Below are 27,810 nucleotides of genomic sequence, written 5' to 3' on the forward strand. Positions count from 1 at the left end.
ATATTGATCAAAGACGTTGCTAAAATAAGTGATCTGCCTGGATTTCCATGTAAGCCCATGCTATGACACAAGGTGCACAGAGGACATGTTATTGATAGGCTGTGTGTCTGGGCATGCATCAACTCCTGGAGAAGTGTGACTGGACTCCGCCTCAGCCAATCAGATCGCCGCATTTCTCACCAACAACAAACAAAAGATCGGAGTGAGAGCTCTGTCGATGTCTGTGAATTTTATTCCTCAATTCGCTGCATGTCGTCCTAGAGAGTGGGATTCATGCCGTTTGGCTTTGTTTTGGCATCTCTGTGCATCGACTTTGTATGAACAGCGAGGAGCTTCTCCGCTTCACTAACCTAGTCAGCCAGGAGAGCTGTTTGCGCCGTGCTCTCTAAAGCTAGCCTGCTAGCTAACCAGAAAAAAAAAGCGAAAAAACAGAAAGAGTTCGTGTTTTGTGGTCGGTGACAGCAGATAGAGCTCATCGCTGGAGTCTTCCAGAGAGCTGTCCAGCTAAAGGTAGCTGGTTAGCTGTGAGTGTTAAAGGGAGGAATCCGATCGCGATGTCCGGACCGTCATCGGGCTGCGGCTTTCTGATGTCGGTTGTTCACGGAGACTTGGCTCTAAACGAGCAGGAAAAAGAGCTCAACCAGCGGCTCAGGCGCCTTTACCCGGCCGTCAACGAACAAGAAACTCCGCTGCCCAGATCCTGGAGCCCAAAGGACAAATTCAGCTACATTGGCCTGTCACAGAACAACCTGCGGGTGCATTATAAAGGTAAGCAGCCTCATCAACAACAAAGCTAACTGGCTAACCAAGTGGCTAGACTGTATAAGTAGCCAGCTGGGTAGTATACATGTTAGTAGTGTGTTAGCAGTGTGTTAGCAGTTGTGGCTTAGTATTGCTAAATAAGTAGCTTTACTGCTTATTATCTACCGAGGGAGTCGAAATTCAGCAGCTATTACAGTTAGCTAGGCAGTAAATTCACCCAGGTAATGGGATAATGCTGCCTCTACATGTTTGACAGCCAGCCTTGTCAAATTACCTAGCTAGCTAAAAATGGACTAAATAACTATTTAGGCATATATTATTTATGGTGGTCGTATTGTTGCAAGCTACATTCTAGGTCCTGTTCATTTAAACATTTGATGTGAAAATGATTTGATTACTACGACAGTGGCTAGTTCTCGAGCCCAAGTTTTTTTTTTTTTTTTTTTTTTTTTTTTTTTTTTTTTTTTTTTTTTAAGAACTAACTAGCAAGATAGCTGGCTACGTTACTTTTTCACACCCGTATTCCAGCAAACCCCGCCTCATTCGCTAGGATTTGGCTGCTCATTGGATGGACGCGGCCATATCCTTTCAGTGAACCGTTGATGAGGATATTCTCCTAGCCAATCGGAACGCAGGAGTTTCCGCAAAACGGGTAGGAGAAAATGGCGTCAGAGGTTCTTCACTGAAATCCGGAAGTAGCATCTGGATAGATGTGTATTTTTAGCTAACCTCTTTTGTAGTTTGTTAGCGAGCCAAGCCATTAAAATTGTGCACTTTTCTTGGATAAAGAGTAACAGTCATCCTTTATAGTTACTCATGTTAACAAATTAAAGTGTCAGACCCTGCTAACGGTCAATATCATAAGAATCATGACTACAGGCTAACTGAAGCCTGTAGCCTAACAGCGTTAGCTCAGTAAGGCCTGCTCGCTAATGCCGCTTATTTCCTTGGTAGGCATAAAGCAGCAGCGGTGAACATGGTGCTGGTGAACATCTCGCTTCAGAGGTGTTAGTTACACAAGCTAACTAGTTAAACAATTTCTCACATATTTGCTAGTCCTGCAGTAGTGTCTGATGACGAAAAGCTAGACCAAAAAAAGTCCAAACTGGCCGGTGGAGATTAAATGTTGTTTGTTGTGTGTGTGTGTGTTTGTGTGTGTGTGTGTGTTTATTTATTTATATATATATATATATATATATATATATATATAGTGAATTAGTGTGTGTGTGTGTGTATTTATATAATACACACAGTCCCCTCTTGAATTGGCTTTCAAGGCCAGTTCTTTTGTGAGACATTTGGGCTTGATATCTTAAGAGGATTAGGAGACGATAGATCAGTGTGTGTATATATATCGTCTACTTAATAGGAACACCTGTACACCTGCACATTCATTCAGAGTTATGCAATAAGCCAATCATGTGGCAGCAGCACAATGCATAAAATCATGCATATACAGGTCAAGAGCTTCAGTTAATGTTCACATCAAACATCAGAATGGGGGAAATTGTGATTTCTGTGACTTCAATCGTGGCATGGTTGTTGGTACCAGAGGTGCTGGTTTGAGTATTTCAGAAACTGCTGATCTGGATTTTCACACATAACAGTCTCTAGAGTTTACACAGAATGGTGCAAAAAAAAAAAAAAAAAAAAAAAAACATCCTGTGTGTGGAGGGTCTGCAGGCTGAAACACCTTGTTGATGAGAGAGATCAGAGGAGAACGTTCAGACTGGTCCGAGCTGACAGGAAGTTTATAGTAACTCAAATAAGCACTCTTTACAACCGTGGTGAGCAGAGAAGCATCTCAGAACACATATCAAACTTTGAGGTGGATGGGCCACAACAGCAGAAGACCACATCGGGTTTAACTCCTGTCAGTCAAGAACAGGATATCCGAGGCTATCATGGGCACAGACTGGAAAAAGAACAGGTGATTTATTTATTTATTTTTAAATCTTGAACTGCCCAGTTTCTATGAGTCTGTGCCCATGATAGCCTCAGATTCCTGTTTTTGGCTGGCAAGAGAGGAACCCAGTGTGACCTTCTGCTGTTGTAGCCCATCCACCTTAAGGTTCGATGTTTTGTGCATGCTGAGATGCTTTTCTGCTCACCACGGTTGTAGAGAGTGATTATATGAGTTACTATAGACTTCCTGGCAGCTGGAACTAATCTGGCCATTTTCCTCTGACCTCTCTTATCAACAACACATTTCCACCCACAGAACTGTCGCTCACTCAGTGGTGTTTTTTTTTTTTTTTTTTTTTTTGCTTTTCACGCCATTTTATATAAACTCTAGAGGCTGGTGTGTGAAACTCCCAGGAGATCAGCAGTTTCTGAAATACTCAAACCAGCCCATATCTCCAGATTTTTTGCCTCAAGGGAAGATAATTTACACAGTAGCCAACAATTCAACGTAATTGATCTAAGGCACTTGTGAGAAGTAGTTCACTGGTCCACCTAAAATAACTTAAAATGCAAATTGTACCATGAAGTCCACTGAGGTTTTGTTTGTTTGCATTTTATTTGTATGGAGAACCCTTTATATTTACTCAAAGTGGAAATTCCAGTTCACTGTGTCCATAGAGGGAGTTTAGATAAGGTGATTAGACTACGCTGTTTAGGCTTCTTAGTTTTCTTTTGTTTACTTCTTGTACAGAGTGTTTTACATGTTCTTTGTATCACTCGGGTCATTACATATAGAAAGAAGATTGTCTGAAGACATACAGATTAGAATTTCAAAGTTTATCAGGATAGAAAATAATAGACTATATCATTCGATAACATATAGAAACAAGTCATCTTTGGGCATGAAACTACAAGCTATATATGTATTTGAAAAATAATATCAATATCAAATAATATCATAGCCTAACAATACAGGAAAATGAGCATTTCCACCATTTCAGGTTTAAAGAGAGTGCAGGAAGTCTTGCAAATATTATGAACTGTGCAGTCAGGAACTGCTGGGTGGCAGTGGCAATCACACAAATTCAGCTGGATGGTAGATTTTTAGGTGATTTTTTGATATTATCCTTTTACCAATTGGCTATCTAATGTCCACATGGCTGACATTTTAACTGTTGATCTTCTGCAAGTGTTTGAACTTGTCTGATCTCTGACTGGCACAGACGATCACAAAACCACATTTAATCACTTTCTAATTATTATCACCATTAACATTGTTTGTAAAGTGATTGGTCACTTTTTGGTGTGTCAAAATATCTTAGGTCCAGATTTTTGTCTATTTTTTATTTTAATTTGTAATTGTAGCATCATTAATGTGACACAAAAGTTCTCCCTTGTGTCCCTTTATATATTAAACCAAAATGCATTAGAATGCATTCACCTTGGCTTTGATTGTATCTTTGTCTGTCTGATTTTTAGGTCATGGAAAGACACCTAAGGATGCGGCATCTGTTCGTGCGACTCATCCTATTCCAGCTGCCTGTGGGGTCTATTACTTTGAGGTGAAAATCATCAGTAAAGGACGAGATGGGTAAGTAAACTGATCAGCATGATTTACCATAAACATATTTTATTTAGAGCAATCCAAATGATTTATATAAATGCACAACATGTATGTAATTCTCTCTCTCGTATCAGGTACATGGGGATTGGTCTCTCTGCCCAGGGGGTCAACATGAACAGACTTCCAGGTAAAACAGACGATTAGGATATTTGATCAGATTGAATGAGACAGTTGTCAGTGTCTGTCTGAAACAGTCTTCACTGTCTGTTAAACCAGAATGTAAAGGTCTTTCTGTGAAGGAAAGACTGATCCCTGCTGATCTCTCTTATTTAGTGTAACATTGAGGAAATAAGCAACATTGCTTAATCAGTTTCATCTCCTTTTAGCCTGCTTGAGTTTTCTGAACTATGGTCAACCCAACTTCTACCCATTTATTGAAATAGTGCGACTTGCAGGTTCTTTCACATTCAGATTAACTAAGAAAAGAAAATCTTGCTATAGTTCTGTGAGCTCCATTTTCACAGAATCACACTATATTGCAGTTTCAGTATATGCATGGAATTGCACACATGGAATTGTGACCTGTTTTAATTGATTACTAAGTTCTCAGTAGTGTGTTTCCACATTTGCTTATATCTACCTCGCTTGATTCAGCCTTTAAATTATTAACATCAGGTAATCCTGTGCAGGCTTGAGTTGCAATTCTTCACAGCTACCAATATTCACAAGTGCATTAGCTGTTAGAATTTGAATAGCAAATCTCTTCATTCATACAAGATTAGTATCACAGTTATAATGATAATAATTAGAAAGTGATTAAAAGTGTTCAAACTCCAGCACGTCGTAGCCTGGAGAAAAATGTAATTTATTTACTCCTACTATGGTCCAGTGGAGAAAGAGCAAAGTATTGCAGGTGTGCCGGTTGATAATGTGTTGAGTTTTTATGCAGTACTGATCGAAGGCGTGATGGTGAGAAATAGACAGGTGATTAGTCTAGGTGATTCAATGACATGATGATTTGGGTGTTAACTAACAATTATCAATTAATCTATTAATTATTTTTCTGATTAATGGGTTAGTTGGATCATTTTAGAAAGATATTATACCAAAAATATATCTATTTTTAATTCATTCCAGCATTTCGATCTACTATAGAGCTGCTTAACTAGGCTTAAATTAAATAAGAGTTCACTAATTCCAATACAATATTGACATTTATCAGACATTTGTCGTGGCATGAGAATATTATTGAGTATTTTTGTCACCCAGTTTTTCCAAAACTAATGCAATGTCACATTATTCTGTACTTCTACTGGTTCCACAAACATTTTTGCGATTATGTACCGTATACCATATACCAATGGACGAATGGTGTAAATCACTGGGAGAGGTTCATGTCTGAATTTCAAGTCCTGTTCAATCCTCAGCAGTCAAATTCAAAATAAAGGTCAACTGTCTAGCTAATTAAAACACTAAACAATAATTTTTCCTGCTATACAAAAGTCAAATAAAAGAAACATGAATCATTATGAGTCTAACTATCCCTCACATTCCTTACTAGTTATGTCATGAGGCCAACACTGAAGTGTAATGTGAAGTGTTCCCATATTTTGGAGGACTTTGGTCATACCGTTTTCTCTGTTGTAAATTTCATAAAGCTCTCCGCCATTTTCAAGCACATCGGATGTGTTTTCATTCTCAATGAAGCGAGGCAGTGCATGCCACACCATGCTTTAAACATAGACCAACTAATTGATGATGAAATTTGTTACCAACTATTTTTGCTATAGTAAAATAATAATGTTGATTATTCGTTGTAACGTTAGCTCTCTTCCGTTAAACAGTGACTTGTAGGTATGAATATATATAATATAATAGAGGATCATCAACAACCTGAACACTCAAACATCCTGATTCAGAAATAACACCAGGACAGACTCTTCAACTGAAGTCTATACACTTCAAATGAAAGCATTATTTTTAATCTTACACTTTCATTAGTATGTTTCCTGCAAGTTTCCTGCACTTCCCCTGGCAAAACAAGACAGGTGTCAGTGTTGTCATGTGTGACAGATGCAGTTGGTCACACAGATCCTGTCAGCAAGCATGAAGTATATTAAGTCTGTGGATGTAATTAATCAGCATACCATTATATTTTAATCAGTGTTTCATGGCAAGGGCCTACCCTTTGATTTATTCAAAATTTAAAACATAATGTGCCATATATAGCTTCTGGAAAATAGATCAATCAATCTTCAGCTGAACTTTAAAATGCATTTTTGTCACCACTCCCTGAAACAAATTGTTCTGTGTTCAGGGGAATACAAATGTATTGTAAAGTGTGTAAAGTCCGAACAAGCAAATTTAATGTGTGAAAGCATACTCCAAGCTTCGTCCACTGTTAATATCTGTCATCTGACATTTTAAGAATTCAAATTGTATGGAAATTCTACTTCTTGGGGGACATCTGCTTTTTTCCATTTAAATGGACACCTGTGGTTTTGCACACATTTGCACATGTTCACTTTATGTAGTCCTGTGTAGGTCTGTGTAGTCTCATTTAGTTCTGTGTAGCCTCGTGTAGCTCTGTGTTGGTCCTGGAGGAGCGTTGTTTCGTTTCACTGTGTACTGTATACTGTGTAGCTGTATATGGTAGAAATGACAATAAACCACTTGAGTTGACTTGGTGCTCAGAGCTTTCTCTGTGCATATTGTTTGTACACTTGCCTGTTTCTCTCTGTGTTTGTAAGACATAGAGTGAGCATCCCTGTGCTGTTCAGCTGAATGCATTGTGTGTGTAAGGGTGTGTCCAAAAGGAACTCTCATCCTTTGCTTTGAAGTGACAGTAGTTTCATGTTCATATGTGAAGTCAGTGTATGTATATATATGTATATATTTATATTATAGTGACACCCAGGGTAAATCCAGCAGGCAGGGTGGTTTCTCTGTGGCTTGTTTGAGAGATAAGAGTTAAAAGCACACTCCCTGGTAGGCATGTTTCGATGATCAGGTACATATCAATTCACGATCATATTGTTATCGTGTGCACGTCAACTTTATCGGCTCTACCCAGACGTTTCAGTGGGTAGACCGCGACGATCAACAGCATTTTTGGCTAGCATATGCATGCTCCAGAGCTAAAGGCTGTCGTGCTCAGGATCTACAGTAAGAACTGTTTGAAGTTTTTTTTTTTCCCCCAGAATTAAAGGCAGCATTACATCTATCCTGTTTTATCAAGACAATCTCGTAATTCTGTTTACTATAAAAGTACAGAACTGGAAAGAACTCTAGCTAGAAGTGATGGCACATAAGATTCAATGTCTGGGTTCGTTTCTGTCAAAGTGGTGGCCAGTAAAACAGGTACATACTGTTGATGTATGCTTCAACCATACACCATGTGCTCTCTCTGACTGCTGTGACTTTATCCTCACAGGCTGGGACAAGCACTCCTACGGCTATCACGGAGACGACGGACACAGTTTCTGCTCATCAGGCACAGGGCAGCCGTACGGGCCCACATTTACCACAGGCGACGTGATTGGCTGCTGCGTCAACCTCATCAACAACACCTGCTTCTACACAAAGAATGGCCACAGTCTAGGTACAGAACAATTTTGTAAATTTCTACATCTTTAAGCAAAAGTTTATCACCTTATCATTCACTGTCATGTAATCATCCGTCAGTACACCCTGGCATAGTGTGCTGTCCGGTAGGGCTGCAGAGTATTGAGGAAAAATGCGATATGTGATAAGTTGTTAAATAATTTCGATATGCAATACAATAATGCTGTGTGTGTAAACTCAATTTAAATAATATTTATATATTTAAAAACTGAAAATGATAACCTGTATACATGTTTAATATATGAAATTTATCTAATTAACTAATCTAATTTAACTACTGCTGTCTTAATTTAAATCATATCAACACTAGACGAGTGTTATTGACTTATTGCACTGCACAAGGTGGGACAGAATATAGAATAAAACACGTTTAATGTAATATTATTGTCGGGGGTAAAACACACTAGACGCTCCTCACTCAGATTTCAACCAGAGAAAGCCTCTCACAGTCCCAGAGCTATGTTTTCCCCGCTGTGCTCACCGACGCCTGTAACCACCGACTTCTCACTTTAAAGTCTAACTGAACCGTCAATCTAATGTACAGCTCTGTTGTCCTGCTGGACCAGAGGTTTGTCATACACGCAGAATGTTCAGCATCTCTCAGTTCCAACTTGACATGGTTGCAACAATGCTCGTACATTTGGGGGATAGCAGTCTGGGAAAAATGAGTGCGAGAGGGAATGTTGTTCCATTTGTCTACGGTATCCATCAGGTACACACAACCTGGTTTCCCGACCGTGGCGCTCGGCTCCATATCCTTTGCTAGAAAGTATGTTATAGCCTCTGTTATTTCTCTATGATGCCGGGAGCTTTGCAGGATATGGTGATAAGCTCTCCAAACCTGATGCTATGGATTGTTGCTTAGGTTCAAAAGCAAGGGTCGATTTACCTGTGATTGAAGATTTTTCTGCCGAACACAGCTGAAACAAATTGTTGTGCTTTGACATGAGGTGACTGTAAACATTTGTAGTGTTTCCTCTTTGCATTGCCACCCGTGATTTACATGTTTTACATATAACTTCAGTCTGCATGTGGTCATCTCTTCTGAAGCCAAAACACTGCCATATAATTGAAGTGCTTCTTCGTATTGCCACTAAATCAGCAGCAGCAGCAGCTGCGGGTGCCTTGGGTTCACTCGAAGTCTCTGGCAAAGTCATCTTTTCAGACTGGTTTGCTATGAGCGCGTCACAGAGGCTTGTTGATCGTCTCTCGTACGTCACCGGAGCGCTTGCACTCACTCACACACACCCCAGATAACAGTCGCGTGCCCAGTCTATTCTCTGCTATCTGCGTTGCCCTAAAACTTTGACTTTTCCTAACTGTTTGAAGTATTAAAATCATTCAGTTTTCGCATGCCCTCGCGATATGCATATCGCGATATGTACATTTCAATAATTTTGAAATATCGTGCAGCCATGCTGTCCAAAAACAGTTATCTAGTAACTGGAGGCTCTTTTACACTGTGCTCAGTAATTACCTCTATTTTACCTTTCCGTGTCTTGAGTAGGTTTTTGAAAAAGCATTTCAAAACTTCACCTAGATACTATTAAATTATGTTTTCAGTACACTTATAAATGCTTAACATCAGCATATGTATATCACAGTAGGTGCCTTATTATTATTATTATTATTATTATTATTGTTATTATTATTATGGAAAGATGATATTTAAAGATGAGTTTCATTTGGAATTGTTTAAAATCATTACATTTGAAAATTACAGGCGTACTGTCCTTTATAACATTTACATTAATTTCCAAACTTTCTAATATTAGGAAATTCAAAGAAATATGAAAAAGTTGCACGACTGTTGTAGTTTCCATAACGCTCAACAGACATCTCATTAGCTGTGTCCTGAGCAGACACAGCAGTAAAGACAATAACCTCGACGCTCCACACAAACATTACTGAATTTCTGATTATCTAGAAATATTATTTGCACAAAGGTCTACTTTCTAGCCCTGTAAATTTCTAATACAAAATAACTTTAATCACATAAAACTATGAGGAGTATTATATGCATTTATTCCACAGTGATGCAGAATTCTCTAAATTGGATTTGTCAGAAGGTGTGTATTAATTTTCAGTAACAGTACGGCTTTGACGATCGTACCATCGCTGTTTATATTAATGCACTGATCCAAATACATTCTTGTTTCTATGGTAACAGCTAATTCACTTGAACTTGTGTGGTAGACACTACACATAATCTAAGCCTAATAATAAACAGATTTAAAAAAAAACAACAAAACAAGAACAACTTATAATCATTGATTATTGTGTAGGGAGATGTGTGTAACATGTATCGAAGGAGGCTCCCCTTTCAGCGCTTTGTAACTGTCAGAGGTAAAGATGTTCCAGGAAGCTCTTCAGAACAAAGGAGTTTGCGCTTTGTGGTTTCTTGGTAGAAAGCAAACTTTTTTTTGTCTTATTAACTTCAAAACAGAGCTGAAAATAGAAAGACTGGTGAAGGAACGACTGTAGGTAGCTGTGTGAAGGAAGTGACAACAGGAACTAACTTGTCCAATGGACGTTCCATAACATTAAGTGTAATTATAAACGGATAAGAAGTTGTCCTTTAATAAATCCAATTGTAATAGTTGGCAAATTGCTGTGGAATAAAAGGAGCAAAACATTCTGGGATGTCATGCCATGGTATATACCATTGTGTATGAAGTGATAATGACATGAATGATCTTTACATTAATAATATTAATGTGTTTTTTTTTTTTCTTCTAGGTATAGCTTTTACAGATTTACCAGTAAGTATTTCTTTTTTTTATTAAAATCTTTTAGCTATTTTTTCCATTATCATTCCATTATTAAGTCTTTATAATTTGTATTTTTCCATCCTTAATGTTGGCTTTAAGAACAATTGCTACATCATGTTACTCATATGGTGACATGGGCTTTTCTGTATATAATAGTTTTTTGTATATATTTGTGTGTCCTTCAAGACTTTTAGTTTTCAGAAAAAAGAGTTTTTTTCTAAAGCAGTTGGACTGCATGGCTTTTTACATTTTACTAGACAACAAATCAGTTGTCTGTTTCGGCCTATAACAATCAACCATTGAGGGGAAAACAAAGTTGGCGTAACTCCAGCATTCATGTTTCTCTGAATGTGCTGTGAAGTGCGTTGGTTTTCCAGCTTTGACCTTTCTTTTTATTGGATCAGGAAAAATTGTTGCTCCCTTAAGTTATTTCTCCCTATTGCCTTTTACATCCAGTCATGAGAACCACATACCATTTTATTTCCCTGAAACTGTTTAGCGACATTATGAACACTGACACTTTTCACCATACACAGTGCTGATAAATGAGGACTTGTTTCTTAATAAAATGTTGTCTTTCTCCAGCCCAACCTGTACCCGACAGTGGGTCTTCAAACCCCGGGAGAGCTGGTGGATGCTAATTTTGGGCAGCATCCATTTGTATTTGACATAGAGGACTACATGCGTGAGTGGAGAACCAAGATCCAGGCTCAGATTGAGCGCTGTCCCATTGGCGAGCGAGAGGGCGAGTGGCAGGCCATGATTCAGAAGTGAGTGTTCCCATGATGATGATGATGATGATGATGATTCAATTCAATTCAATTCAATTTTATTTTATTTATGTGGCACTTTTAACAATGGACATTGTCACAAAGCAGCTTTACAGAAATAAATGGATTCAAAATATATTGTAAATATGTGAATTTATCCCTAATGAGCAAGCCAGAGGCAACATTGGCAAGGAAAAGCTCAGTGAGACAATATGAGGAAGAAACCTTGGGAGGAACCAGACTCAAAAGGGAGCCCATCCTCATCTGGGTGCAATGGATAGTGCAATTATAAATAAATCCCTTCTATTATTGTGTACTATATGGACAAATAGTGCAAATGTGCGACCAGTTTTGGTTGGTTAAAATCTATCCACTGGTGATGATGATGATGATGATGATGATGATGATGATAAGCATTATTTCAGGGCTTCTCAACTTAAAGACCCCAATTTAAAGTCCAGATTTTTTTTTTATTATTATATGTTTGGTGAAATTATAGGTTTCCACCTTGAAAATTAATGGATTAGTTTTATCTGAACAAATCAGTTCTCTGCAGAGCAACAAATCACATTTACTGTCATACATATAAGAGGGAAAGGCTGTTTTTTTTTTTTGTTTGTTTGTTTGTTAAACACAGTTAATGATGCTTTTACAGTCTCTGTGTAAGAGCCCACAACAATAGCCCCTTGGTACTCGTGTGTCTAATGCGAGGGCTGGGCTTGTGCGTCACACTGCAGCATATCAAAGTCAGGAGACGTAGTATGAAACCGTGCATCTCATCTTGGCTGTTACATCTAGTTTAGATCAGTGCTTAGATTTAATGCCTACAAGGGCACTGATGCTTACTTCACAAAAATGAATGCTATCAAAGTTTAAGTCCATTACGCTCCATTGCGAACTTTGAATTGTAACTAATAAGAGAGCACGATGCATTAGGATGCAGTAGGAATCTAAACCTGAAATATAGCCTGTTTGCTGCAAACAATAAAATGAACATTATTTTTTTTTTTTTTTAGGGTTTCTAGTGTAGCACGTCAAATGTGGCGCACGTGTGCAGTGTATTCTGGGAATGTGCTGGACAGAGTGTCGCTGTGATCTGGTGTAAAATAGCTTTAAGAGGAGCTGTGTCTAATAAATAGTATAGGCTAATGAAATTTTGGTATTTATAAAATATAAATTTAAAATATTCCATACGTTAAGTGAATAATGGTTGGTAAAAAATCATCTGTGAGCCCATGTGGAGTTATGACCGTAATGCTGAGAACCAGTGCATTGTTTATTTATCTGTTTCATGTTACCTCACACCCCTTTTCCATCAAGACAGTGCTGGTGCCAGAGCCTGTGCCGATACAGTTCTCCTGTGATCCTTTTAACAGCAGTCCTGGTTCTTTTAAGTACTTTGTATCAGACCGTGACAACGTATTTTGTCACCCACACATTGGCACAAAACAACACAAACATGCTTTGATTGTTTCTCCTTATTTAGGGCTTATTTGTGGCTGCTGAAAGGAGGTTTTAGTAACATGTAGTAGCAGTATATTCAGCTACTTCCAAGTGTTTGTTTTTTTCCACAGATAACTGATATTGATTTTCTTACAGTTCATATTTTTAATGGCAGACATGTTAGCAGCTTGGGTTGCTTGAGTTGTTGCTATGGTAACAAAATTCCCCCAGCACCACCTCTTGGGAAACCTAATGGAAAAGCATCTTCTGATGAAAAACTGTTTTTGAAATTGTATTATAACACAGCACAGGTACTGCTTTCCGTTTATCGGTAAAATGTTTTCTCGGCTGCTGTGTGTGAGTGTGTGAGTGTGTGAGTGTGTGAGTGTGTGAGTGTGTGAGTGTGTGAGTGTGTGAGTGTGTGAGTGTGTGAGCAAGTATGACTGTTTATCACAGCTATAACGTAGTTGAGAACAGGAACTAACTTGTCTGTCGGATGTTCCACAGCATTAAATCTACCTACAAACCGTTAAAATGTGCAACTTCTTGTTCATTTAATAAATTAAACATTGTAATGGCTGTGGTGTAAGCAGAATAACACACTCCAGACCATTCTGTTATATAAAAATAATGCAGCTTGGTGGGAGTCGGGTATTAGCAGCCCTCGGCTTCCGCCTCGCATGACCCCCGGTGGGCTTTTTTTTTTTTTTATAATAGCTCGGTCTGTTGAGTGTTATTATTTACTTATAATTAACATTAGTTGTTATTGACTTAATTCATTTTATAATTGATTTAAATTATAAAATGATTACAAATGATTACAAATATGGCAACACGGAAAATGTAAAAGTCCAAGCAACAAAAGCAGTAATGGAATAATGATTACAGTAGTGCAGGATGCTGGGGTTGCAGTATTGTATGGACACGGGTGTTGAGCTCTACTCTGTGTTGACAGGATGGTGGCCTCCTACTTGGTCCATCATAGTTACTGTGCCACGGCTGAAGCCTTCGCCAAGTCCACTGACCAGGCCGTGCACGAGGAGCTCGCTTCAATCAAAAACAGACAGAGTGAGTCTGCACACATCAGTCACATAATCAAAAATACCAATCACTTATACAGTCCCCTCTGAAAGTATTGGAATGGCAAGGCCAAATCTTTTGTTTTTGCAATACACTGAAGACATTTAGTTTGAGATCAAAAGATGAATGAGTCCATATCAGAATTTCAGATTGCATTTCCTGATATTTACATCTAGATGTGTCAAACACCTTAGGACATGGCACCAATTTTTAGGTGAGCAAAAGTATTGGAACAGATAGTGTTAAAGTAAACAGCACTTAATATTTGGTTGCATATCCCTTGCTTCCAATAACTGCATCAAGCTGGTGACCCACTGACATCACCAAAATGTTGCATTCTTCTTTTGTGATGCTTTTTCAGGCTTGTACCACAGCTTCTTTCCGTTGTCGTTTGTTTTGGGGGGTTTCTCCCTTCAGTCTCTTCTTCAGGAGGTGAAGTGCTGCTCAGTTGGGTTAAGGTCTGGTGACTGACTTGGCCAGTCTGAAACCCTCCACTGATGAAGTACTTTGTTGTGTTGGCAGTGTGTTTTGGCTCATTGTCTTGCTTCATGATGAATTACTGTTGAATGGTTTGCATCTTGTGCTATAGACTCTATATTTCTGCTCTCTAAGTCTTTTTCGAACAGTGGATTGTGATACCTTCACCCCTGCCCCATGGAGGTTGTTGGTGATGTCACTGACTGTTGTTTTTGGATTTTTCTTCACAGCTCTTACAGGGTTTCTGTGATCAACTGCTGTTGTTTTCCTTGGCCTACCTGTTTGGTGTCTGATTGGTCACCAGTGGTTTCTTTCTTTTTAAGGACATTCCAAATTGTTGTTTGGCTATGCCCAATGCTTGTGCAATGGCTCTGATAGATTTTCCTTCTTTCTCAGCTTCAAAATGGCTCGCTTTTTATCCCATAGACAGCTCTCTGGTTTAACAACAAATGCAGTCTTCACAGGCGAAACCCATGGCTCAAACCAAGAGTAGACATTCAGAGCTATTAATTGATTAAATATGCAATCTAACAAGGCAAACCTGGGCAACAAGAAACACCTGCCAGTCACATGTTCCAATATTTTTGATCACGGGTAGGCCTGAGGACCCGTCACTTGGAAAAATGAGTGGGTTCAAACAAGGTGCTATGATCAAAGTTGGTTAACAGATCTAGATGTAAATGTCAGGACATGAAAGCTGAAATTCTGATCTATTGTCTCATATTAATCTTTTGATCTTAAACTCTGTGTTGCAAAAACAAATTATTTGGCCTTGCCGTTCCAATACTTTTGGAGGGACTGTGTACATCATTTTGAGTCACACATGAAATACTGTCTCTGTGAATTCAGTGCATGGAGCATAGACAGCACACTTCTGGGGTGGACAAATTGGATAGATCAGGACAAGCAGATTTTGTGTCTGGGCCTTTGTTTTTTTTTTTTTTTTTTTTTTTTTTTTTTCTTTTCTCCTCTTTTCGTAGTTGCCTGGCGGACAAGTAGCTTTAACAACCAGAACAAGAAAAACAGCCCATCCTTTTTAAAATTTGCAAAAGTAAAGTTTTCATTTGGTAGCTATGTTTAAGCTTCATGATGGTGCAGTGCACCTTGCTGTTTCTGAATCCCACCACCTGCTGCACTACACACACTAGCAGAGGCACAGTCTGATTGGTGGTAGAACCGTTTTTACTAGGTGCATTAATTAGCATGCATGAATGGCAAATGGTCTTTTCAGACTCAGGAGCACATAGGTATGTGCAAATACTGGCAAACCAGAATTCAACATAAAGCTGTCATATAAAACTCCTGCTTAGTACATGCAGTCACCTTGCAGCGAAACACAAGTTGAACAATAACTTTACCTGCGTTAAATATCATAGCCAAAATGTTCAAATAATATCGTAGCCGAAATATCAAATGCCAGCAACTTTCAGACTTTTTGTCGAAGGCTCAGACACAATGTGCTGCATTAGAAACTTTGAAGAAGATAAATGTCATATACTTTAATGCACTTAACTAGCGAACAAGCTTGCCATATGTTGTGACAATATGTCAGCTATCGCTTTGTAGCCTAGACATTTGTTCATAATTCATTATGTATTTTCTTCACCAATGCTCCTGTAATCTCTCAGAAATCCAGAAGCTGGTTCTTTCCGGCCGAATGGGGGAGGCCATAGAGACCACTCAGCAACTCTACCCCAGTCTGCTCGAAAGGAACCCCGACCTGTTATTCATGTTAAAGTAAGTGTTGCCATTATATATAACATTGCTGAGTAAATGTAGTGTGAATGAATAGGCTTGACTCCTCATTTTTGTGCACATAGAGTGAGACAGTTCATTGAAATGGTGAATGGCACTGACAGTGAGGTACGCTGTCTCGGTGGACGGAGCCCAAAGTCCCAGGATAGCTACCCTGGTTCTCCCCGCCTTTTCAGTAGCCCCACCCACAAAGCCACAGGCTCTCAGGCCTACCCGTCAGGTGTGTATTACTCAAAGCCTTTGTAAAATTCTTGTATTCCCAGCATGAATACACTTGAAAACTGTATATGTATTCTCATATGTTTGGGCTAAATTTCTTTGTGATGTTCTCCGTCTCCAGGTTTTGATAGTAACTGCTGTAATGGAGTGTCGTCCAGTAAAGCTCACTCCTCAGCACACAGCCACAAACCGTGTCCCGGAACTACGGGCAGCGGTGAGCTGGGGGTTCTGAACGGCAGCCGCACACAGCAGTCCAGCATAAGGTATTCATCACTAATGCCACACATAGATACACATACTCTTATAATACTCATCAACAATGCCACACACATACTCTTATAATAGTTTACCTAAATTATATCATAATTAATAATATAATAATTAATTAATAATATTAATAAATAATAATTATAAAAATGGCAGTAGAATGTTCTGAAAATATTGTGATATCTCTTCATTTTGAACTTGTAAAGTTTATTTATTAAATATCAAATATTTTCATCTTTCATTTTCACCTTCTCAATTATTAGCAATGTAATCAATAATCAATGAGGGAACTTCTTTACATGTTTGGGGATCCTCGTGTAGGTGTATGTCGCCGTAAAAATCATGTGTGTGTTCAGTTCGTAGTGATGCTTTGTTCAGTCTGGGCTTGTGCGATGTAACAATATTATCATCCCAACACGATGTTACATTACCACTATATCCAATTATATTACCAGACTTGCCAATCTTCACACTTTTTGTGTAGGAGCTCTGCAATTTAAGATTGGTGAAAATTAGTTATCACTCATAAATCTCCCAAAAGAGATTTTACTCCCCAGTAACACAGGAGATAAGCCGAATATGAATCTGGAATGATTTGCGGTTTTGCGCAACTCTCCAACATTAACCAAAAACTGCCTGAAAGCCCCGCCCACTCACCTATCCCTCAAGTGCTCATGTGAGCTCCCTCGCTTTCTGTAATTGTAATAAATGTTTTGAGTTCATTAAGTGAAACAAAATCTATCAATGTATGTTTGACTTGGCTAACATTAGACAAGTAGGTACTGTATTTAATATCAGTTAACTATATTTATTAGGGATACTGCCAAAAATGGTCAAAAAAAGGCTCTGTGGTTTGTTTTTTTTTTGTTTTTTTGGAAAAAAGAGATAAAAACTGAGCAGCATCATGAGTGAAAATGTCTGCCATTGTTATGTTTGTTTTGCACTGTTTTTTACTGCGCATTGCTGCAGAATCACTTAAAATTCCACTATCCACATTTCCAGTAAGGGTTCAGTTTCTACAGTTGGGTTTAAATTAGAGCCAACTCATATTTCCATTGCAGTGGAATGTTACTGCGCTAGGCTTCACATCTCTTTTTGCTATCTGTCTAGTCCACACCCAAGTGGTATTGTTGTGACTGGTGCTTATTGTAAACTCAGTCAAGATTTGACTGACACCAGATTCAAAGTGTTTGTACAAAATACCTCTATTATGATTGTGATTTTTTCCCCCCAAAGTATATTTAATATTGTAACAAGTTTAACACAGGCAGAACATAAGCATTAATAAGCCTTCTGTGTTGTAATTGCTTGGCTTTATGCAGCAATGATGTAGATATGGAGGTGGATCACATCTCTAACGGAGTGTCCGAGTCCTCCTCAAACGGCTTCTTGAATGGGAGCGCCACACACGCAGCAGACATTGAAGACTGCGAGGCGGAGATGGGTGAGACCACTAATAATAATGATCATTTTTATTTCTATAGTAACTTTCTCAGACACTTCCATTGCAAGCATAAAGAAACAAATCATAAAGTGAAATTAAGGGACAAACTCCATGACCATCATTAGTTCCTCACGTCGTTGCCTTGCACGCAGAAGTAGAGTCGGCTCAGTCCAAGAGGCAGCTCTGCGGGGGGAGCCAGGCTGCCATCGAGAGGATGATCCATTTTGGCCGAGAGCTGCAGAGCATGAGCGAACACCTTCGCCGTGAACGTGGCAAAAACTCAGCCAACAAGAAGATGCTGAAGGTAGCAACGCCAAATACATATTAGAATTATAGATGTAACGCATTATTAGTGCAAGAATTAACAAACACAAAATGGAAAATATATAAAAGTACGGCTTTCCTATTGTGTAACTTTGCTTGGTTATAAAGTCACAACATGGTGAAAAGGCAACACAGAGAACACAATAAGAAGTATTCCAGTCTGACTTAAAAGCATTAAATGAATTGAACTTTATAAAGTAACTTCTCTGCTGGTTCTGGTTTTGTGGATTACCCTCATTGCTCTTACTTTGTGTGTGTGCAGGATGCTTTTAGTTTGTTGGCATACTCAGATCCTTGGAACAGTCCTGTGGGCTACCAACTGGATTCCATCCAGAGAGAACCAGTCTGCTCCACACTCAACAGTGCAATATTAGGTAAGACTGCATGAAGAACATTTTTAACCAGTGGCATTTTAAAAGTTGAAAAGCAAAGTGAATTGAACTAAGCAAGAAATACAGTAAAGATGTCCAGCCTTCTGTAGCACTCTTACAAAGCTGTACAGTGATCCTGCTACCGGATAACCCATATACACAGGTGTCAGTTGTGGTAAAATAAAGGTAAGCTTGCTTAGACATAGCAACATTAACCTTGAGATTAGTGAGGGGAAATCCTTATGCATCCTTTACCCAGCATTATGTCTACCCACTTTACACTGAAATTACACTGATATGAGTACCTGTAAACATCAGAGTATCACCAATTATTTAGAGTTTGTACATGCATGCCATATACCCACATACCCAATATGAATATAATTTTTTAATCAAGGATTTAGATTCTGAGGTTTTCATCCAGTTGGTATACTGATAATGTTATAAACTGAAATAAAATCTGGCCTTGATTTTGCCAGTCTATTGACTTCCAAAAGCCTGGGATGGCTGCCCAGTTTAAATAAACAGATGCTTAATGACCCATTACCCTTTGCACTGGTACACCCTGAGCTCCCTGAGTAGTTTACTCTTAAACTAAAGCACAAGACCAAGGTCTGTGCATGAAGGAAGACAAACACTGAAAGGCACTCCAGAGCAAGCAACACCGAAGGCTTTTTTCACTTAAGATGTGCCTCACCGGTTTGGCTTTGAAATAGCCTTCTTGGTCAAATTTGTCAGCAGTTCATATCTCATGGAAAACTGAGAATAAATTGAGTCATCTGCCTGGAGCAGTAACACAGAATACAGGAAACCACTGTGGCTGACTACACTGATGTCCAGGGAGTGGCCTTCTTGCACTAATAGAACAATTTTGGTAAATTATGAATTAGGAGACTCTGGGATATCTGAGGGTGTAGTGTAACTTAGAATGCTCATTATAAAAAAAAATGGTAAAATACTACATGCTTTGAAGAGTCACACTGATCTGATGACTGTCCCCTGAATGTGTGTGTTGCAGAGACTCATAACTTGCCCAAGCAGCCCCCTCTGGCTCAGGCCGTGGGTCAGGCGACTCAGTGCCTGGCACTTATGGCCCGCACAGGCATCGGCTCCTGCGCTTTCGCCTCAGTGGACGATTACCTGCACTAGCCCCGGGAGAAGTATCCCTTTAAATGGGCCATGCAGCACAGTCTGCATCACCCCAACTCAACCTGGCCACTCGAACATCGGGCCTGTCTCTAATCATGACCCGGAGCGCCTCATAAGCCGGACCCATTCCAAATCCTGACTCTCACTCTCTTCAAGAGACTGGATCCTTTACACACAGGCCATCCTGAATCTAAAGACACATTAGAAGGATCCCTCAAGCCAAACAAATTCCTGAACCATTACACCTTTTTGATTTTCTTTTTAATTTGGGAGAGGGAGGGGTGTGTGTATGTGTGTTGCAGGCTCCGATTGTTTGTTTTCTAGTTTGAGGCATGAGACAAATTTATTCTGATTCTAATTAATGTTATAATTAAACTTGCATATAAGATTATATTTGTTCTCGATTGAAAGCTGGCTAAAGTGAGCACGAAGGCCCCCCTACAGTTAACACCCTGCTGTTTTTAAGGTGTCTGCTTGTGTATTTGTTACAACCCCCTCACACCTTGCCCTTTTTTTGAAAGCTATATTAACATGCAGAGTGGAATATTTTAGTTATCTAAAGAAAAAAAAAAATGCAGTCCAACAAAGCTGGACTCCTCCTTAGTGGTGGTATTTAGTATAGAGAGTTTAGTGTGAGCTGTATTTTGAGTTAAGCCCTTCTTTGTGCAAGCGCGCCCTCCCTCTGCCAAGTCTGCACAGCAGGTTTGATGCAACGTTTGGACACTTGGACTTGTAACCGTGTGGATGTCTACGGCTATCCTGAGTCTGTCTCCGAACTGTTCTCATCCAGGCCGACGCTCACCACTCTCACATTTCTGTACAGTGCAGCTCTCTGAAATACGCCTAGGCTTGTATTTATCGATCGTCCCTGAGTTTTGGATAAACCTCCCTTGTGCATAGTAACAAAAACATTAAAGGTAAAATGTGTCAGAACTGTTATTCTACACTGCTTGATATATACAAGCCCTGGCTGAAAAGAGGAAAGCCTGTTCCTGGTTTTCTCCTGTGTTTCACCAGCCAGCCCTTATGACCATCACTACGTTACAAAAGCAAGGAGAATGATACAGTATTGTCAACAGCACTGTCTTATCATTTTCAGTAATAAAATACAAATACCCAGGTGGACAAGACGCGTGTATGGACTGTGTTCTTCCAACTTCCAGACAATGGCTGTGCTTGTAGTAATCTGATGCATGTCGCTGGTTGTGGATGATTTTTAATGTGGATGCATGCGTCACCGTCGGCTGTAGTGGATAATTGTGTAATTGCACAGTAACTACAGTAAGACCTCCACTGGAAGTGATGACCCCATGTTGTAAATATCATTACAGACTGTGCATATTAAAATTGTGACTGACACAGCCGTTCTAAACTAATCAATCCAGTGGTCTCACAATAATCATCAGGGCAGTTTGGGGTTGTTTATTTTTTTCACGCTTACATTCAGTAATTAAGAGTAGTATTTACATTCAGCCCAAGAGACACAAAGCATCTGACCTGATCTCTATAGCAGCACTTGCTATAAAGAGTGTAAAGACCTTCCATTTGCATATTCATATGTTCCTTAAAGGAAAAGTCCCAAAACACTAAATGTGTTTACATTGAAATGTTTGGGATGTGGTCAGTGATTTTGGTGCTAATATGTTGGTTGGTGCTGTATTTGTGTTATTCGACAGCAGACATTCCTAGTGCGGTTTAATGGAGGTTAACGGAAGAAAAAATTCCCAAACATAAGTGATAATTCAGATTTTGCTTTTAGCTCCCAACAACAAAAGAGCAAGTGTTTCTTTTCTCGCTCACCATTTATGTCATATTAATGAGAAATCTAAAGTAGAGCTAGTGGAGATGACAAACACCGGACTTAAAGGTCCAAGACTGTGGTGCAGCTCTACAATGCAGTTGTGTCAAGTTACGGCAGCAACTCTGCTCAGCTAGTTAGAGATCTACGAGATAAACCCAATGGTGTAAACGGCGGTACTAGCATGAACACTAAAACTTTAGAACCTGATCTGTTTGTGCAGATGAGAGAGCTGGACAGATTAAAATAATAAAGCATTGGCTGCATCGTACTCTTTACTTAGAGATGAAGCAAGGGCTAATTCCCACTGACACCACGATCATCAGGTAGTCAAAAAGCATTGTGGGTAATGTAGGAAACTGAACATAGACCATGTTGATGAAAGCCATTTAAACTTAAAAAAAAAAGCTCAATTCCATTACAAAGTAAATCTTGGATGTTATTGAAGATCACATGTTAAATTTAAATATTTATATGCAGTTTGTTCAGGGTTTTTTCCCCTCTTTAAAGTCTAACTTTCAGAATACTCCATAAAATGCTTACAATCAAAAAAAGAAAACAATCTGTCCCAGGTTTGTGGATTCAATGCTTAATGATGAGCTGCTTCCAGTCACAAATCAATACAACAGTTCTTCACAGCCATGTGTCTGTGACTGCATTTTGGTCTGTACAGCACTGTGTAACAGCACTGGCTGCAACGACTGAAATCTGAGCAGGCAGTCTTCATCATGCTGTCGCACATAAAACATCCTCGGAAGTGTCTCAGCTGGCGATTAGCTTCTGTCTGTGAATAAACCTCTTGTTGCACTTTTCTGCCTTGGCCTTCTGGTCTGCTCCTGTAAGGACAGTTAAAAACAGCTTAATTAACTTTGAATTAAGATGTGCTTTCATATGTGAAACCTGTGACGTCACAGGCTGAACTTTTCCAGGCAACATAGCAGCTTCTGTTCACACAAACACTTTCCTTTTTTCCCCCTTTTCTGTATGTCCTTACCACACACACACACACACACACACACACACACACCACAATCATTGTTAACCCTGCTTGGGTCCTGGAAATTTAAATTCTGAGTGACAATTTCAATTTAAGGAAACCTTGGGACGAACGGGCAAAAAAATCAATAAAGCTGGCTTTACACTGTGGCATTTTTAGCCCGATTTTGCTGTAGAAGACAAAAAACTGCACACTGTATAAGAATTATTTAGTTGTGGGTTCAGACTGACGACCTTAGAACACACAATGTGACTGAAAGATGACTGATGACAAATGCTACGTTCAACTCATCTTGTAAGTAGAAATTCGCAGGTTGGAATAAGGTCATTACAGAGGTTGGATTTATTTTTGGTTTAAAAATCTGTGTGAGAACTCTTATGATACTCATCTTAAAAAAAAAAAAAAAAAAGCCACCAATAGAAGAAGGTCACAGGATGATGACAGCTACAAATATGGTAGTGGCAATGGCAACTCAAACGAAATGTGGGATTTAAAAGAAGAGCTGATTGTTGAATTGTGGCAGCAGAAAGAATTCTCTTTAATGCTTCCATCATGACAGGGCAAAAATGAGTTTCCTGTGTGCTTGTGCATAAAGCACACTCCTCTTCTTTTAAAATGTGTTTTCTCCAGGCAGAACACTGCTACTATTATAACGAGGGCTTATTTCTGTTTATACGATCCCATTTTCTGCATGAGCCTGGTTCACGTTGATTGATGACAGATGATATCGTATAATCCGACACGTAGAACACGTGATCTGAGGGGATTGTATTGGGATCATCACATATAGTGTCTTTTAAGCAGTAATCTTAAAGACTTAAAGAAATCTTGGTCTACTTTTTTTTTAAATAACTGACCGATTTTCAAATGTACAATATCACATTTCACACACTTTCCTAGTCAAATGAACTTGTCACCATCAAGCTTGCTAAACCCTTCAGAGCACCATGAGACATCATTGTATCAGAGTCCTGATGTTGCCTTGAACCATTACTGTTAAGTTTGTGGACCCATGCATGTTGGAGAAAGAACCTTTGCTGAATTTTTACATTAAACTGCCAGAGAAGAACATTCAGAGCTCAAACTCACCCCACTTCTTATTCGCAAACTGCACTGCAGCTCCTTGATTGAGTCCGCGTTTCTTTTGCAGAGAAAGAAGTTCAGCGTCTGAAAAAGACACTCAAATGGTAAACCAGCAACGGTACAGCCTCGTGTTTGCTGATGTAAAACAACTCCTGAGCTTACACAAATAACAAACTGCTAGAGGACCAGTCATTTTCCTACCAATTCTGAGCTGGGATTCTCATGACAGCAGCATTACGAACTGTAAATAAGTGATGATGCATTGAAGCTGCAGTCCAAATGCTAAAATTCCTCATATCAATCATAGAACATGTTTGGTTTAATGTACCTGACCTCTGCTCTCACTACTTACAGTTTCTTACTTATTGTCAATTGCCTGTGTTTAATGCCATTTCCCCTCCAAATAGCTCACTATCAAGCAACTGAAGCAGGTATGGACATTATTAGACAGTAAATGTTAAATATTAATTTTGTTTTAAAGAAAAAGTATGCATTTTTAAGGCAACAAACAATATTTAAAAATGAGAAATAAGAGATATCCTAAATGTTTTGGCTATACACATTAAAGGAAAAATCCATCCTAAACAACTTCAATATTAAACTTTAGAATTAATATGTATCTTCACTGCATCCAAGACTGACTGTGTAATGCTACTGAGTCAACTTTTTTACTTTTTTTAGGATTTATCATTATATATATTATAAATGGTTATATATTATAATTATAATATATAATCATATAATATATTATAATATACTATATGGTCTTTACATGGTATATAAATAAAAAGTGAACTGCAAAACCTGCCATTTATCCCTTATATTTGAGATGGTTGAACTTTTCTGTCCTATTACAAGTCACTGTAACTGCGCTAGTAATGTTTGACAACTGCTAACTTCTCACAGGAATAATGAAAATACAGAATTAACCAAAAAAATCCTCTACGCACATAAAAAATTTCAGTATAAACATATTTAACGTGTCTCAGGGTTATATACATGTATACTGGCTTGTTGTGTTTCCTTACTGGTTGTTCTCTGGCTTCCTGGGCCATACAGACGTGCTTGGATGAAATCCATGGCTGATTTCTGCATTGAGGTATTGGCAGACCGGTCCTTCAATCGCATCACCTTGCAGTTGCCCTGCAAACTAAAGCAAGCCGTGAGATCTTCCCGTGCGCCTTGTGCAGGAAATGATGGCGTTCATGTTCGTTTCAGAAACAAGCGATAAATGTAATGGGGATAAATAAAACTCAGTTTTCTATGACAGCCAGATTTGATTACTGTTTGTGCTGTGAATCAGTATTGTAAGACAACTGACTACACCAGTGCTTCATGTTGCAGTGCTGTTTACGTCATGGTTTCAACGTGGCACTCTAGTAAATGGTATGCGGCCAAAATGGTTCAAGTCCTTGTCTCGTACAACAACAAAAAAAATAATAGCATCCATTTTTATTACATTAATCCTACCAATCCCATTTTTGACACAATACTGATCTCTGAGCTCTGATTATCAGCCACTAGCACTGATCCACTACAGATGTCCTCACAGCAACAGTCGCTACCTTCTGTAGCAATGTTATGCCAAAAATCACAGGTGTGGTGGCAGCAAGCTGCAGTTTAATACAATTTGTGTTCCTGTGCAACAGCCAGTCAACATCACATGCATTCTCGGCACATGGATTGGACTGGATTGAACACATCAAATGTAACTGCATTTTGTTCTGTACGCTTCCTCATAATGATGCAAATGAAAATCTAGTTCAAATTGTATTTAAGAGATTTCAGCCTACCTTTTAGACACTTTCTTCGGCTTCTTCGCTTTTTTCTTCTTCTCCTGCTGCTGCTCACCTGCAGGACAAAATAGCCTCCAATAAGTCAAAGTAAACTTACAACCAAATTACAGTTTATCAGCAAAAGAGATAATGCATGATCTGATCAGAGTTGAGACAGTAACAGAAGAATTTTAGATGTTACCTTTCACATCTGGCAGCGGTGGTGCTCTAGAAGAAACGAAAACAACAGAATCAGAGTCAACCTTTATTGCCAAGTACCGTGGGTTTACATGAAGGAATCTGTCTTGGTGTACTGGTGCTTAGTAATAATGGTAAAATACAAGAAATAGAAATAATATTAATAAGGTAAGCCCAATGATTAAAGCGAGTATAAATAACTGCAAATAAACGTGTATATATAGCCAATATAAAAACACTTACTTCGTGGCCACTGTGTCAAATTCTTCCAAAAGAGCTTCTGGTAAAAGTCTGCTTTTCTTCAAAGCATTAGACATTATATTAGTAACTAGAACTTATTCCATAAAAACATTATGTAATTACAAAAGACTGTTTAAACCACTAGCATGGCTTAAATATGATCCAAAGGTTTGTACCTTTTGTTCTTGGAAAAGCAACTGTCTTTTTCGCCTCTTCTCCTTCAGCAACTCTTTTCCCCTGATAAACAAAGCATGATTACTACACAGCTGAATCATGTTTATCGTTTACATATAAATACTTCATGTAACTACCATGTAATACTCAATGTTCCCGTGTAAATCAGCATTAGAAAGAAAAAGAAATCTGCAACTAGTTTGCAATTTGCCAGCTATGCATAATCCCCATGCCCAAGCCAAAACCAAATGTCTGTACAACTGAACAGATGAGCAGAAAGTGTCTGGCATCAGAAAGCTTTTCATTTGACTCAGCATCATGAGTCTATTTAACCTTCTTATTCACCAGGCTCTGATCTTATATAATACTTTGACTGTATTAGTGTCAGCTGGACTAGTCCTAGTCTAGGTACTGTACTAGTTTCACAAACATCTTTATAGTCAGTGCATTAATAAGCGGAATTTCTACTACTTCCGGTTGGGAGTCGACTCTCCGATTCTTACGAAACGGTGAGTCGACTCTTTTGGGAATCGACTCCCGGACCATATTTCAATTAAAGATAGCTTACTCCGGTAATTATATGTGGCATGGATTTAAATCTATTAGTAAAAATATATACATATCTTTAAATCTTAAACCAAAATGAACATTTAAAAAAAAAAAAAATAAATACATAAATAAAAAAAAGAGCGCTTTTTGGTTTATTTTCTAGGCTAAACTAACACGCTAACGGTGCACACTAGGCCTGATTTCTATAATCCCTACTTCCTACACAGTTTCACTACAGAGACTGAATCTGACGGTGTCCATGTGCTGAGTAGTGCACTAGGAGTGAGCTGGGATTTATGCTGCCTTCACGTGCTACCGGAATTATTGTAAATACGAGTTTCCCACTAGGAAGCTGCACATGAATGACCTCTCAAGTCGTAATTACGGCTGGGAAGGAGAATACAGTTTCTGTACTGAATTACAGGTTTTGTTCATTGTTTCTAAATGCAGGTAATTGTTAACCCTTGCCGTTTTGGTCATCTTCATTTATGTATTATATCAGCAACCATTCTATGGTTAATGTTGTACATTTTTACACAGCGAACAAATGTTGTATTTGACCACAATTCCGTTATCGTCAGCAAGCTAGCTAACTGACTAATTTGTGATATGGTGTCAAAATAAAAGTAAAAGAAAAAAATAAATATGTATGAATGAACCTGGCGTCTTACAACAAAGCATGTAACAACGACATTCTCACGATTCCCCCTTCAGAAGTAGGAGAATTCCGGTAGCACCTGAAGGCAGCATTGGCCCAGACTAACGCGCTAGCAGGCGAGCTAACAGCCCCAGACCTGAATACCTTTTCACTGAATCCCGCGCGTCTTTAACGCTCTTTAGCGCGACTGCTTTCGAGTCGTTAAACGTGACTTCCTCCGGTCCTTCATCATCGCTCTGATCAGACATTTTCTCGCTTAACTCTTTTTCAGATTTGGACTCTAAATCCCCACGTTGAAATTTGGCCATATTGAAATCGACAAATATTAAAGACGAACAAACTACAGCAAGATGGAGCAGGTGGGGCGCTAGACATCGCCCCCTAGCGGTGTGGAGTGGGATGTCGCTTTAACT

The 27,810-nt window shown here is 38.9% G+C and overlaps 2 protein-coding genes across 4 annotated transcripts; one reads left to right on the forward strand and one right to left on the reverse strand.

The window, feature by feature from the left end:
- Positions 1–143: 143 nt before the first annotated feature.
- Positions 144–21,053, forward strand: ranbp9 (RAN binding protein 9). Of its 3 annotated transcripts, none has more exons than XM_026936893.3 (14): positions 144–768; positions 4,147–4,258; positions 4,366–4,418; positions 7,665–7,832; positions 10,595–10,617; positions 11,212–11,396; positions 13,795–13,907; positions 16,025–16,133; positions 16,217–16,371; positions 16,492–16,633; positions 17,960–18,081; positions 18,237–18,385; positions 18,668–18,779; positions 19,795–21,053. In XM_026936893.3, the coding sequence occupies exons 1-14, from the start codon at positions 555–557 to the stop codon at positions 19,923–19,925; spliced, it is 1,788 nt and encodes a 595-aa protein (XP_026792694.3). In that variant the 5' UTR covers positions 144–554; the 3' UTR covers positions 19,926–21,053. The 3 variants fall into 3 exon arrangements, with proteins under 3 accessions (XP_026792694.3, XP_026792695.3, XP_026792693.3); XM_026936894.3 differs by having other exon boundaries at positions 18,240–18,385; XM_026936892.3 differs by having other exon boundaries at positions 146–768; positions 18,234–18,385.
- A 271-nt stretch (positions 21,054–21,324) lies between these two features.
- nol7 (nucleolar protein 7) lies at positions 21,325–27,733 on the reverse strand. The gene is made up of 8 exons (XM_026935903.3): positions 27,542–27,733; positions 26,193–26,253; positions 26,020–26,075; positions 25,781–25,806; positions 25,597–25,654; positions 24,832–24,953; positions 23,810–23,887; positions 21,325–22,559 (listed from the first exon to the last, which is right to left on the reverse strand). Exons 1-8 carry the CDS (start codon positions 27,703–27,705, stop codon positions 22,486–22,488), a joined length of 639 nt encoding a protein of 212 aa, XP_026791704.1. The 5' UTR covers positions 27,706–27,733; the 3' UTR covers positions 21,325–22,485.
- Positions 27,734–27,810: the final 77 nt, after the last annotated feature.

The sequence above is a fragment of the Pangasianodon hypophthalmus genome, chromosome 4 (genome assembly GCF_027358585.1).
Source record: "Pangasianodon hypophthalmus isolate fPanHyp1 chromosome 4, fPanHyp1.pri, whole genome shotgun sequence".
NCBI lineage: Eukaryota > Metazoa > Chordata > Actinopteri > Siluriformes > Pangasiidae > Pangasianodon > Pangasianodon hypophthalmus.